Source organism: Maylandia zebra, linkage group LG9 (genome assembly GCF_041146795.1).
Source record: "Maylandia zebra isolate NMK-2024a linkage group LG9, Mzebra_GT3a, whole genome shotgun sequence".
Taxonomy (NCBI): domain Eukaryota; kingdom Metazoa; phylum Chordata; class Actinopteri; order Cichliformes; family Cichlidae; genus Maylandia; species Maylandia zebra.
In genome coordinates, this window is record NC_135175.1 from 23,622,507 (window position 1) to 23,637,431 (window position 14,925).

General features: G+C 39.8%; 1 protein-coding gene across 3 annotated transcripts in view; it reads right to left on the minus strand.

Annotated features, from left to right (window-relative positions):
- Nucleotides 1-14,925, minus strand: part of esyt2b (extended synaptotagmin-like protein 2b) — a 43,975-nt gene that overhangs the window by 25,250 nt on the left and 3,800 nt on the right. For all 3 annotated transcript variants that reach the window (XM_004546833.4, XM_004546832.4, XM_004546834.4), the window contains exons 2-7: nucleotides 10,173-10,214; nucleotides 9,526-9,660; nucleotides 9,218-9,294; nucleotides 8,757-8,829; nucleotides 6,381-6,470; nucleotides 2,807-2,862 (exon numbers count right to left, since the gene is read on the minus strand). In XM_004546833.4, the coding sequence (XP_004546890.2) occupies nucleotides 2,807-2,862; nucleotides 6,381-6,470; nucleotides 8,757-8,829; nucleotides 9,218-9,294; nucleotides 9,526-9,660; nucleotides 10,173-10,214 (473 nt within the window). The remainder of the gene's footprint in view (nucleotides 1-2,806; nucleotides 2,863-6,380; nucleotides 6,471-8,756; nucleotides 8,830-9,217; nucleotides 9,295-9,525; nucleotides 9,661-10,172; nucleotides 10,215-14,925) is intronic.

The window sequence follows — 14,925 nt, forward strand, 5'->3', positions numbered from 1 at the left end:
TTATACATCGTCACGAGCTATTTGCCATTTGAGTAAAAAGAGCACCCAAGTTTGCTGGATTGTCATGTAATTAACAATGCGAAGGTTATGAACAGATTACATTAGAGGACAGTTAAAGCTCATTTATAAATATCTGTAATTCATTATAATCTTGCAGGAATACATGTAATGTGTCAGGAATCTCAGGCTGTCCTGCAAAACCAATAAAAACCTTCAAAGGAAAAAAAAACTCTGGTGTGATACTAAAGCTGCACAGACACCAGATGAAAAAACAAAACATAATTTTAGCTTTCATTCATTTGATCAATCCTCAGCTTCTCTTTAGGTGAAAAACACGCATTGACTTTAGGATTCAGTGGCAGGGTGCTGATCAGAGCTGGAGCTTTTCTCCATCTAAGAGCTGAGGGTGTAAAGGGATTCCTGCCACATCAGCACTATTTCTGCTGCTCCCTCAGCGCAAACACTGGAACACCCCCCTGTCCCTGCCTTTGTGTTTATCTATTCACTTTAGCACTCTCAACACTCAAGACTGCACACTCAACACTTATAATGCTCACATAATGCACACTGGTAATGTGTTTTATCTTCCACTGACTCACATCGACAGCAAATATCCATCACTGCGATGTACAGCAATGCTTCAGCCATGTTAACTTTGTTCTGGCTGATTGCAGAAGCAAATGACCATTAAACAGATTGCCATTAAATTCTACACAAGCATTTGTGATCCCTAAGAATGAATCCTAACAACTGTAGTGATTCCCTGCCTTTTTCTCTTGCTCAATTAGCTGGCAAAGGATTTCACTGATCCAGTAAATTATTACCACATCTTCTAAAGAGATTAGCACTTTAGACTCTACAAATATTCATGGTCCCCAGAGTAAGACTTTAATGACTTTAATGATCAGTGACTTTCCCTCCACAATGAGGTTGAAATTTGGAGTAATGTGCCAGCAGCTACTGGATAGATCGACACAGTAATTGTCACAGACGTTAACTGCAAATCACTTCACCAGAAGTTTATACTACTCTATACTGTGACAGCAAAACAACTGACTGTGTATTAATGATGGATGGATACTGTGTTTGATTACAACCCACAGTGAAGTCTCAAACTGTCTCGAGTTGTCTTGGTGTTTTGAAAATGGACGATCTGACCGAGAAACCTTTAATTACAACGTTGGCATCGCGAGAGCACCAAATTGAATATTTCCTTTCAAATACAAGTTGAGATATGAGATGAGTTCAGGATCAAAAAATAAGGTCAGAAAACAAAAATAAACAAAGACAATATTACCCACCTTTGAAAAATGAAGCCCTCGTGGAAATGCCTTAGACCTCCATTTTATCTGAACACCACCAGATGCAATACTTGTGGTTACAAAAAGACTTCCAGTCTTATAGAAATCTATGGGTATCACTTTGGGAATCACTGCACTAGCAACCTGTAAACTCTCAGTTATGCCTGCTGTTAATGATATCCCAGGTTATCCTTTTTTCCCCCTCTAACTGGGAGCATAATTTATGAGGCTAGCACTGCGTTGTATTAAATTATACTTGAGGGTACAGATGAAGGGAGCAAAGCTAATCACATTTCCATTAGCCTCAGCTTTGTTTTGTGCTAATACAAAACATTAAGAAGTTGATTATGGTTAATACTGACTCCACTAAACAACAACATGTTATCACAGCTACTAATTAATGACAGTCTTAATATTATTAACAAGGTTTAAAAGAGGCCCACTGGGCAAGTCTTCAAGTGGACGGCTGACGCTGCGTGCGCTGTAGCTGTGATTTGGACCACGAAGACCCAGCTAACCCCTCACCCACATCAACACCCAGACTAACACGCCCACGTCTAGGCACACAAGCTCTGTGGATCCATTTCACCCCCACAGAGAACTCAACAGAAGAGAGTCCACTGAGCTCTGCCTGTGTCAACATGTCTGTCAGCGTCAGGGGGGCGTTCAACAGGCAGCTGTAATCCCAGAAAACTACATTCAATATTCATGCATCTGTCAGCTTCTTTTTCAGCTGTAAAAAAAAAAAAGTACCACTCAAGATGGCAGCGTGTAATTGCGTCGGGCTGTTAGCAGCTCTTAATCAGCTCTCATTTATTTTCTGCTCAGCCCACACAACAACTCGAGGGAAAAAGACACTTAATACAAACAAAACAAAACGGGTGAGGATAAGGAAAACGGCGGCGACAAACACCACTGAGCCGGCCTGTTTTATCCCAGTACGAGCATTAAACTGTTGTGTTAATCCTGTTTTTCGTGATGTGTGTGCAAACAGACATGCTGGATCATTTCACTTGATCTCATTGTTTGCTTCCAAATGTTTGAAAGAGATATGTTAATCTAAATCAGCTCAGTCTAGCAAAACTCTGCGATAAACTACAGCAGTAACGAGGACAGGAACACCCGAGGCTTCGTGCACGTAAGGAAACCTCATTAGTGGAAAATACTTTCTCTACAGCTGGTGAGATTTAGCTTTCCAGAAACTGAACAATAAGACAATATTGTCTTTAAATATAACAGTGGAGACAGATACTACTGTATGCATAATACTTTTGGTTTCATCAATGCTGAAGATATTAATAAATTAAATGCGAATGAAACTCTGAAAATTAAGCTTTTTTTTTTTAACATAAAATGTGTTTAAATGAGAAAAACAAAACCCTGAAATTATACAGCAAACATCTAGGCACGTGTTAACTTCACTTAAACTAGAAGTCCTCAAATCCTTTAAAATCTAAGCTTTGTTTCTTGAGGGAAAAGAAAAGTTGAAGTTTGAATTGACTTACTTGAGCCCAGGAATATCCAGTATATTGGAGAGGCCGGTCCAGTTTATGTCCACAAGCTGAAAAGGAAGTAAAAATGAGAGCGTGGCCATGGGTTAGACGGTAAGAATAGAAAGTGTGAATGACTTTAAATGGAGTCAGAACACTTGATGTTATTGTTTCCTGCTCCTCTATTATGCTGCAACACTGCACTGGTTATTTAGGATGGCGTCACACTGCTACTTAAAGTATAAAACAAACATTTCCTGTCATATATTAAAGCTAATTGTTTTTACCTTTTAGTTTTCAATTTGGGGTCCACTGACCTGTAAGTGTTTAAATGCATGCACGGTGTGCACAATTAGTTTATGAGTCACAACAGAAGCACAGAAAGCAGTGATCCTTGAATGGGAATGAATACAAAAGCACCTGCTTCCTGAAAGATTTATTAAAGCAGCAGCATCTGTCTGGGGTCTTGTTAGTTTACAGAATAATGAGGCTGGAAACACTGCACCTTCTAGTTTTGTGCACTGTGAAAATCTAGCAGCAGGTCAAATCTTGATGAGGTGCCGCGGTCAAAGTAAATCAAAGAGACCTGAGACGGAGGCATATCCTGCTCCGCTCAGTGGGCTTTGATCAGCTCTTTCCTCCAAGCTCAGGGACTTTTTTTTCTAATGAGCCTTTCCCACCCTACTTTTTTGTCCAACCTGCTCACACTGCAGCAGATGCACGGAGCTCTGCAGGGACGAGGAAAGCACTGCAGGGCTGTAAATGATGTAGGGGATGGTGTGGAAGGACACACCTATCCCTGCATATTGTGTTCAAAGAGTCATCAAGAGACTGTTGATGTATATATGAATAACAAAACTGTTGATAAGGGCACTGTCTTTAATCTAAGTGAAACGATTAAATGATAAAATAATATCTGCTTTGAAAAGCTTCTCAAGTGGGAGTATTTCCTGTTTTCCTCCCCTTCGTACATTATCATTTTAATGCCTTTGGGGTGTAAGACTATTGAAAAGTGAGAAAACTGCACAGAATAAGCCAGTTTTCTTGAGCTGCTCTTACACTCGCAGTGCAACCCTGAACTCTTCTAACACTACCCAGCAGAGCAGTATGCGAAAACGAAAACACAGTAAATAGAAGCATTGTGGATTGGACAAAAAAAAGATTTTAACCATGTGAGACAATGTAAGACAAGAGCAGGTAACCTCATGTGTCATGTGTTCTGCATGCTCATGCATCATCCAGCTATGGAAGAGGATTAGGGCCACCGAAAAAAAAAGTGGGTACGTCTTTTTTTTCTTCTTTTCCAGAATTCTGAGATTAATCTCCCAATTCTGAGATTAGGTCAGGTCTGAGAAAAAAGTCAGAATTCTGAGGAAAAAGTCATAAATCTTAGGAAAAAGTCAGGATTTTGACTTTAATCTCAGAATTCTGAGAAAAAAAGTCAGAATTCTGCTTAAAAAAAAAAGTCAGAATTCTGAGAAAAAATAATTTTGAGAAAAAAAAATTAGAATTCTGACTTTAATCCCAGAATTCTGAGAAAAAATAATTCTGGAAAAAAAAGACTGAATTCTGACTTGAATTTCAGAATATTGAGAAAAAAGTCAGAATTCTGTAAAGGAAGAAAAAAAAAAGACATGCCCATTTTTTTCCCAGTGGCCCTAATCCTCTTCCATATCCAACTGGACCTCCTTGCTGAAACCAAATATATATTTTGCAAAGTAAATCTAAAGCAAACCCTCTCCTTATATATGCTACATGTGATAAAAGAGCAACTGCAGACAATGTCAGGACTCGATTTTACAGCTTTTTTAAAAAAAATTTTTATCAGGGTTCGATGGATGGGCTGGGTTTGGTTGCCCGCCCCCTTTTCTCTATTTACAGGTGAAGCTGCTGCTCTGCTCGGGTTTGGCATCACTGCTCGACCCTGAAGACGAGTTGTTCTGATGCAGCTATTCTTCACACACCTCTGGGATTAAGCAGACAGACAATGAGTATATCTGGGTGGATTGGTGGACTGGTGCCACAGTTCCTCACCTGTTCGCCACTGCCTCTATCCTTGCCTAGAATCTCCCTTGGAAACCTGTCTATTCGAACCGTTACTCCTCTCTGGGCTGGGACGTCACCAGCAACGCTCTGTTGCATTTATGTGCTGAGCCCTGCACAGGAAGGACTCTGGCGCTTTGCCTATGCCACCTCGCAACCTCTGGAAAATCCCCTAAATCTGCTCAGTAAGTCCAATTTAAGTTTAATCATGACACTTTCAAGCTTTCAAAAGTGCTCAATAATAACAGTGTTTGCGATTCAGTCAGGTCCTTCACTGCTTCATCGTTCGTTCATTACATAAAAGTATAAAACTGTCATCTGAGTTGGAGTAGATGAATATCTTCTGCCTCACTGCAGAATGTGGTGCATCTTTTTATTTAGGCTGTGCTGAGTTGCATCAGTGCAATCACACCGTCCAGACATGGCCAAGACCTCTTATGGTCTGGAAATGTGTCTGTTATGTTTGGCACCCAGCCTCAGATCTTGTATAACACAAAGGGGCAAAAGAACATGACTTACTTGAAGTCCAGAGAACACAATGTTAATATGTCAATGTCAATAATTTGCTTTATTAATTCTTTTTCTTTTTCCTCCAGGAATGTGATGTTGCTGGTGTAGGAGCTGAAAGAAGACTAAAGCACCTAAATGCATGTGCGGATATCTTTGCATGTGGGGAATTTACTGAGTGGAAGCTGCTTCTTCCTTCAGTGTCCAACAGTAATGTCTCCACCTTGAGCTTTAGTTCAGTGCCTGGGGTAAAAAAAAAAAAATATGCCAAAGTAGGTCTGGCTTGATCTGCAGCTATTTAAAGCACCGCTACAGCTCCACTGGGCCCTCGCATTTGATATAAATCGGTCAAACGTTTTTAAGCTGTGCAGCAGTGGCTCTGTCTAGGGGTTGAACCAGGAGAATAATGGAGCCTCAACTGGAAAATAATCGATGCGTAAGCAACTGGAAATGTAAATGCAAATCATGTGAACACTGCTTGCACCGCAAGAGCACAAACAATGTCCGACGGTAAGCACAGTGAAGTAAAAGAGACTGAAATTACGCTGGAAATTAATGCTGCAAATAATAAGAAACACGTCCTACTGTGATCCAGTCGTGACTTTGACTCAAATGACCCTTTTTAGCTTTAATTTATGTCCATTGTATCTGCATTAAAAGGCAAGGGAATAAGTAAAGCACAAAAACAAGATGCTTTATGAGGTGAAATGTTAGGCATAGTAAGAACGGTGAAATACTCAGAGGAGCATTTTAAATATTCAGGACAGCAGGATAATCATGCCAACCTTGGCCAGTGTAGTATTATTATATGTAATAACACAAAGTTGTCATTCTTTCTGAATGTCAATTGAGAGTATAACCCTGAATTAGTAATGTGCTGAACTGTGATGCCATCTTGGCTTTGTGGTTAAACAGCCTCCACTCTATTCATGCTGCATTTCATCAAACTGCAGTGTCATTATAACCTCAGCTGCTCCTCTGTTAAGTTAGTCTGACTGATAAAGTTACTCAGTTCAACATTATTAGCTTATGCACTTACTGGCTTCTTCAAGAAGAACAAAGACAGAGCTCCGACGAGAGGTATATCACCCAGCAACGGCTCCATCACCACTCTCAACACACCGTGGATCTATGGAAACATAAGAGGAACAACACGTTGATATCCACAAACACAAACAGAAAGCTACAGGGAACTCACACCCTGCTGACCCCTGACATTCGTCAGCAGCAGTGCCGCTGGAGCTCTAGCGCATGACAGGTTGGAAACTCTATCGCTGCCTGACTTCACACCTGCCCTGTGTGATCCTCCACCTTCTTCAAAACATATTATGACAATTATGAGGATTATGGTTTAGTGCTTTAGATGTATCATGTGGAACACCACACAGCTGCTCTAATCCTGCAGAATGGGAACAAAGGAGGTTTGAATTCTAGCACCAGTATATTTGTTGTGGAGTTATATTCCTTTTTTGGAGGAATGACAGTCAGAAAATGTTGTCCGAATGGAAAGTGAATTACGCCAGTAAATCCGATACTAATGACTAAAGCCCCTGTGAAACTAAAAACCAATAGTACTCTTGTTTTTGTGTTTGCAGGAAGTTCTTTAGACTTAAATGTATTTCTCTATTTCCTCTCTCGCTCTGTTAACTGTGAGATTGAATCAGCTCCTTAGAACATAAAACTTACACAAAGCCAGAACGGTAAAATCAAGTCCTGGAACGTCAAAGAGAACAGGTAGAAAAAGTTAAGCTTCATTTAGGTGCAATAACTTGTGCAAAGATCACACCAAAAGTAAGTGGTGGTGTATTTCACACAGAGCCGTGGCAGTTTCTTGCTGGACTCTGGAGTATTTATAGCAATATTGACAAAACTGTCCAAAGGAATAATAATGGCTTAAAGGCATGGTGACCTAGGCTGCCAGGAGACTGGCAGGGGAAACAACAAAATATGAACATTTAAAATAATGGACCTGCTAAAAAATACTGCAATTTAATACAACACGTGATTTATTTGCAGGTTTAATGGGCTATTAGTGTAAAGCAGCAGTGGTTAAAAAGTTTAATCCAACCCATCTAAGCTTAATATGAAGCCAAACCCACCTTTGTAATTTTTGTAATATAATCCAGCTCAAATGTTGACTAATGTATTAGTGGATGATTATAGTCTACAGAGATACAGTATGCCTGGGTTTCATAACAGGGCCAGGGACAGACCTGACGGCACTGGGTCTCCAAGGAGGAGCACAGATTGCCTTTTTTCTGCCTGCTGCTACTCGACAGCAATACACAAAGGGGAGAAAGGAGCAGCAAGAATAACAACAACACACAGACACAAAATACTTCAGAGTAATTGGGCTGTGTAGTCAAAGGCAATCTTCCAAAGCAACATAATTAAGGTTTAGCTGTTTTAGTTTGTTTAAAACTTTGTTTAAGAGACACTTTTTAAAAATAAAGGTCCTCGTGACCAAATCAGAACAAACAGTAAAGCTTTTGAAAACACTATTTGTCTGTTCAAAGTCTGAGAATGTCTCCTTTGAATTATGATCTGTGTTTCTCTTGTTGGGATTTGTGATAGCTTCATTTTTTCCCACTGATCTTTCCTTGAGTTTGTTAGTATCTTCTCCACATATGTCTGGTATGCTGATTGTTTCTTATTATGTCTTGTCTTTGTGGTAGCGCCTGCAGTTTTCTGGATTGCTTTATTTACGTTGTTTTGTTACTGGACTTTGATAAGAAACAATCGGCTTCCATTATAAGTCATTTTCCTTTTTTCCAGCACAACACTAGTAGTTCTCAACATCAGAAACCCCTGATAGGTGTTGATATATATATATATAAGAAAAGCAGGATTATTAATCCTGTAATAATAAAAACAAGAGCATGGACATTTACTTGACAGCTGAATGACTGGAAACTGGGGAGAAACTGTGGTAATGGTGGTGACACACAGTAAATTCACCAGCTTTTTTCTTTTGGGAGATATACCTGTCATGGTTCTAGGTTTCTGTATGTTATTTGTATGAGTTTTAGTTTCTATTTCACTTTTATTATTTCTTTGTTGTGCATCTAGTGTCCCCAGTGTTTCCCTTTGTCCTCTCTGCCTTGTCTCTTTGGTTGGGTTATCTGTGTTAATCACAGAGACATGAAAACTTCCTGTTTTGATTTGATAGTATTCTGATTTCCCCTGTTTTCCTTCCTCCTGTCTTACCTGCTGTTTTTCTGATTGTCTTCACCTTCACCAGTCTAGTGAAACTGAACACTTAGACCTGACAAGATCACCTCTTACTTGAGTTAACAGCCTTTTTGTGCATTGCTTCCTGCTGTGTTTCTGTTTCCAGTGTGCAGTCCTTATTTCTTACCAAGGGAAAGTACCTCTATGAGGATATGAAACAACAAAAAAAAAGGGATTTCCTCACCTGGATGCTCTTGATGCCAGCTTTGCAGTAGTAGCGTTTGATGTCTACTTCGATCCCAGTGTTGCCAACAAAGCTGGGTGATAAAAAGCAAAAGTATGTCTCGTAAAAACCCTCTATCAGGGTTCCATCACTTTTTAAGACTTTGATTCAGGCCTTTGAAGTTCCAATCCTTTCCAGGAAATGTGAATTTAATGCTGTTTGCTGTGTATGCTATTCCTACAATGGATTCTCGTGTGCACAAAGCAGAAGATATTAAGTTGCACAGACCTAAGTGGAAAGAGGCTATTTACATACTGACCTCTGCATGAAAGCAATGTGAGTTTCTTTAGCTGCATTGAAAACAGATACTCCAGTTGTTCTCGTGTTGTATTTTTAACAAAAGAGCCAAGCAAGTAGTGTCTATAACTATAATGGCAGGAGAGAACGCTAGACGATAAACATTTTTAGACAGGTTGGCTCACCTGATCTGCAGATCCATAATGATCTGTCGCTTATCCACGTTTTCCGTGTAAACCTTGACCCCGTTGATCCTCAGCGGCTGCAACATAACATAAGGAAGCATTACGGCCACTCCGTCACCCCTCCCAACCCCCACGTGGTTAGCACAAGGTCGACCCCTCTGCAGACCCCCGCACGGAAACTATTTGTGCAACGAGAGCATATGTCAGCGACATGCATGCACGTTCGTGTTCTAGCCACGGCGCACCCTCATCAGCTGACCCACGGCACCTGCTGCTAGCAGCTTGTTTTATCACATCGAGATGCTCACTTTGTCTCCCATGTCGAACTTGGTGAAGGAGAAGGTGCTGAGGTGGGCGTTGGACTCCTTCACCGCCGGCTCGATCACGTCGTGGAACAGTTTTTCCACAAACTGGCAGATGTAGGGCCACATCTGTTTCACAGTCTAAGGGGATACAGAAAGAGAGAAATCAAAGAGTTTTGGAACAAATCAAAGAAAAATATTCATTATATGATTATTCTAAAAGGATATAAAAATGTATTTGCTCCAGGACTTTAAACATTGAGGGGTACATCCTTTACAGTAAAATATTCAAAGTGTAGTTCTATTTAAGTCTAGTTCTATTTGTCAAACCCATGCACATCAAGCAAAAAGACTAACACATGAATGTTTTAAATCTCCAGCTTGCTCAGTTTAATGTATACTCAGGAGTGACTCCAAATTTACATCCTGGTTGCTATCATGGGATTCGCAAGGGTTAATGCATTTCACAGCGTTGCAGGAACGGGCCTGCATGTTAAGTCAGATGTGCTGCAGTGTGGCAACAGACAGCAAGAAGAGGAGAGTTAGCAGATGGCAACAGACATCCCATTTCCCACAGTTTTTACAAGGCATGAAAAACGAGGAGGGCTTCACTCAAGCAGGCAAATTCAAGAGGCAGCTGCTCGATTCGTTACCTTGTTCAGCCACTCCACCCGCTCTACATCTGGAAAGTGGACCTGCAATGGAGAAAACAGAACAGATCATCTCCTGGTTGGTTTCAGAAAGCCTTTTAAAGAAAAGACGGAACATGCTGTTTGTTAATAGAGCATAGGCGCATAGACAGATAGCAGGGTTGCCTAAAACTGTCATCCATCCATCCAACTTTTACCCATGTATGCAGTTTCAGGGTTGCTGTGGACCTTGAGCCAAACCCAGCAATCACAGGGCAAGAGGAACCTTCTTGCTTTGAGACGAAAGCGCATCCAAGTGCATAAAATGACCATAATCATAACTAACATGATGACTGCCCAAAGGCCTAATGACTGGCAGCTGAAGCTGTTTCCAGTTGTTGTCTGTTGATGTGTTTTTACAGTTTTTGGTTTTTTTCTTTTTCCTATATTTAGTTTTTGGATTTAGGAAGTAAAAACCACGCTCAGTGTGTGATCTGTCATTTCTAAACCTATCTCATGTTAAAGATGAGAGTCTTCACCCCATGTGCATTATATAACAGCAGCACGTAATTAAAACTAATCAGCCAAACACTTTCGATTACGATTTGTTAACATTTTTGTGAACCCAAGTAGATGTCAGACTTCCTGACGTTAACCATCTTTAGAGCCATGCTGCTATTTCAGCACAGCTAAATTTACCAGTGTAAAAGATTATGGTCTAGATACTTATTTATTATTAATGTTTGCACTGAAGCTAAGAGTAAGAGTAAAGAGCACCCACCTTTTACTGGAGGAGTCCAGTAAAAGCTGTTCAAAATATTTGTATCTAATGGCAATTTAGTGGCTGTGGCTAATGTCATATTTAATTTTAAGACCTTTTAGGCTGTAATATCACATCAAACGAGAAGCAATAGCTTGACTATCAGAAATTTAAAATGTTGTTTTTGTGTTTTCAGGCAGTTTAATTGTTTATAACCTCACTACTAAAAGTTTCCAAAGGAGGAGGAGGAGGATGGAGTAACGTGTTCCTATTCTGATGCATGAGATTTACTATGGTTCGATTTTTGCTTTGCAGTCACTGCCGTAGGTGAAGAAAAAAGATGAAGATGCTCTTCAAAGATCAATTGTTTTGCAATCCATGTTTTCTTCTCTACCTAAAGAATGTTTCCATCATATGCCCTTCCCTTTATCATCATGCAGCCATGCTACATTTCTAAACACACATTTCTAACTAAACTTACACTCACGGATACGCAGCTGAGGATTGAAATAAATCAAACATGACTGATAGTATTTCCATCCTTCTCTAGTCAAACATTTTACATAATTTGTGGTCTGAGTCTGCTCTGCAGTTTAACTAATCTTACTGAATGACAAACGTAAATCACTGACTTAACAGGAGCTAAAGCAGAAACAAAGTCAATACGATGCATAATGGTGTTCAGCACTGCAGACACCAGCATAATAGAAAACAAATGAACCACGTCCTCTTCATCATTTTAATTTAAGGTGTTTATACCCTAACTTCAACAGAAGCCCTAATTAAGGCTCTTGTGGTGATACATACTGATGGCCACTTCATTAGGTTTACCTTTGAAACTGTTTCTTAATGTAAATATTGAATCTAATCTAATCACATTGCAGCGATTTAATGCATTTAGGCATCCAGACATGGTCAAGGTGACCAGCTGTCTGGGTAAAAATGCCTTGTTGATGTCACAGCTCAGAGGAGAATGGCCAGACTGCTTAGAGCAGATGGGAAGGGGCCGCTTGTTACAACCAACGTATGCAGATGAGCATCTCTGAATGCACAAGATACCGAACCTTGGAAGTAGGGCTGCCACGATTAGTCGACTAGTCACGATTACGTCGACTATCAAAATCGTCGATGACCGATTTAATAGTCGACGCGTCGTTTGAAGCTTTGTAAGATCCCAAAAGACGCAGGAATAAATAGTAGGATTTAAGAGTGTAATAACGGACTGAAACAGAAGATGGCAGCACTGCATGTACAAGGATGCCAGCTGCCGTTAAACCCCAAAGAAGAAGAAGCAGCTGTGTCCCAGAAGCAGCAGCTTATTATTCTTTCTGGGTCACAAAATAAATGTTTAGCATATTTTCAGGCGAGAATGTAGCTGTGTAAACCTCAAATATCTGCTCAGTTTATCAAGACACCACATATTTTCAAATAACAGATGTTTTCGGAGACATCTGTTACCCACTAGCTCAATAGCTAGCCGGGGGCAAGGCTCACTAGAGCCGTGAGAACACCGGACTCCCGGCAAATCGTTTTCAAACCCACGGCTGTCTTTTGCTACTCAGGTCAAACATATATAAGTCACTTAGATCAGCAGTCCCCAACCCCTGGGTCTCGGACCGGTACCGGTCCGTGAGTCGTTTGGTACCGGGCCGCGAGAGTTGAGGCTCAGGTGTGAAATGTATGGTTTTCAGGGTTTTTATCGGTTTTCAGCGTTATTTTGTTATCGTTTTTATTGTTTACTCGGTTTTCCTTGGTCTTTTCACGTGTGTTATGAATAAATTTTCTTTTTGTCGGTACCGGTACTAGTTTTATTTTGTTGTACTTATCTGCGACACCTTAAAGGCCGGTCCATGAAAATATTGTCGGGCATAAACCGGTCCGTGGCGCAAAAAAGGTTGGAGACCGCTGACTTACATAACTTAAAAATGTTATTGTTTGGCTTTTTTTTTGTATTTTATTTGTTCCTGAGTAAATCGGTTTGGCTGAGATTAAAGTTATAGTTTTTACACAGCTGAATAAAAGTCAAGCAGACAACTGATTATCAGAAGTGTGAGATGCTGGAGAATATACTCCAGTGTCCTGTTATATCTTAGATAGCAAGGAGTTTATTAAACCGAAACAATCTGCAAATTTCATTAAAATTTAATAAACTTTATTAACTTTTAAATTTTAGTTAGCAAATACCTTAAACACTTAAAGCTGTAAGCTAATGATAGTCATATAAGAGCAGATGCATGCTGGTGCAATAAGCTGTACGTCCAATGGATGCATGATCTGATTAGTCGACTAATCGCAAAAATAATCGGTGACTAGTTGACTATCAAAATAATCGGTTGTGGCAGCCCTACTTGGAAGCAGCATAGGTGGAACGGCAGATTGACATTATGGATGTGCAGCAGCAGCTCAGTCAGTTTTCAAAGAGGGGTCAGTCATGCTTTCATGAATATTTCCCTACTTCCTGTTTCCCTGGTGCTTCATTAAACTGCAGTTTGTGCCTCGTGTTGGGCTGTCTCTCTATATTTTGCTGTGTTTCGAGTTTTGTGCTTCTTAACATTTATAGTATCGATTGTGTTTCTTATTGCCTTTTATGTTTCAAAATCCCATCTAGGAAAGTACACTACAAACTAGCTCAAGGTATAAATGCTGTGATGCATGGCATGGTTCATATTACATATTTGCACTATAAAGATGTAAAAAATAAAATAAAGATGAAGTGAGGCAACTGGCTGGACCTATGGTGAGACACGATGTGTGAAGAGACAGCATCATTTCTCATGGATTCAGCAAAAGTGCTTATCCGGCGTTTATGTCAGAGTGTGAGAAAAGCAGTGACATGAGCAGGGCGACAGAGAAGAAAATGTCACAGCTATCATAAAAGATTCCAGAAATAATATAATCCTGTGGAGGAGATGCTGGAAAAAACCTCATTAATACCCCTGACACAGTGACCTCATTCACAAATGTAGGTGAGGTAATGATGAGTCACTTCGCAGCAAATGTTTCCTTTTAAGCGCTGAGCAAGAATCAGGGAAACATATCTTAATTATTTCGTGTTATGCCGAAGAGTCGCTGAGCCCTGCCTCTTAAAGACATAATTAACAATTTGCCTGGGTTTTGAATAAAAGATGGTTATTCTCACTGTCTTCAGACTGCTTATCATGGCTCGCTGAGTCCACGTCCTGCAGCTAATAACACAGGAAAATATTAAAGTCTAAACACAATGTCAGCAGCAGAAGCAGCAGAAATGGGGTTTAATTCAGCTGATATTGTATCAGGATTTCAGCCAAGTAATGCCGTCCTCTGGCAGAAGGTGCATGTTAACCCTTTAAAGCCGATCCGATCAGCTGTTCGTAACACTTCCTACCTCCATCAGCGCGAACTATCGCATGTCCGCCATGACCTGCGTGAAACCGGAAGTGACGTCATTTTGCGGAAATGTAGTTTTTTACCTTCAGGGCCTTATGAGCCTATACTGGTGTTTTTAATAGTTATGTTTGACTTTAAGACTTTCTGTATCATTTCTGGGATGCTTAGGACTCAAAGTGCACTGCTGGAAATAGTTTATATTTTTTTTTTGCAAATTTGCATCATAATATTTATTTTCGTTTTTCCTGCAGTATATAAAAATTGGTGTATTTCAAAAACAAAACTATAAAGACACTCAAAATAAATTTCCTGTGATGGAAAACTATTTTGTGCAACTTTTTTGTATTTGCAGTTTTGAGGGATAAACTTCTTAAATTTCTCTAACTAATCAGAATCAGAATCAGAATCAGAATACTTTATTGATCCCTGGGGGAAATTATTTAACTAGAAATATATGTTAAAAAAAACAAAACGATTTTCAATTTTTTTGTAGTTTATTGCACTTTTTTGCAATTTATGTAATTACTATGCACTTAATGCATACATATTATTAAAATTTGGGCTATAATGGTTGTATTGATGTATAGCAACTTGAAATGCTCCCAAAAATGGCACTACAGCATGTAAAAATATAATATAAGCTCTGGCGGA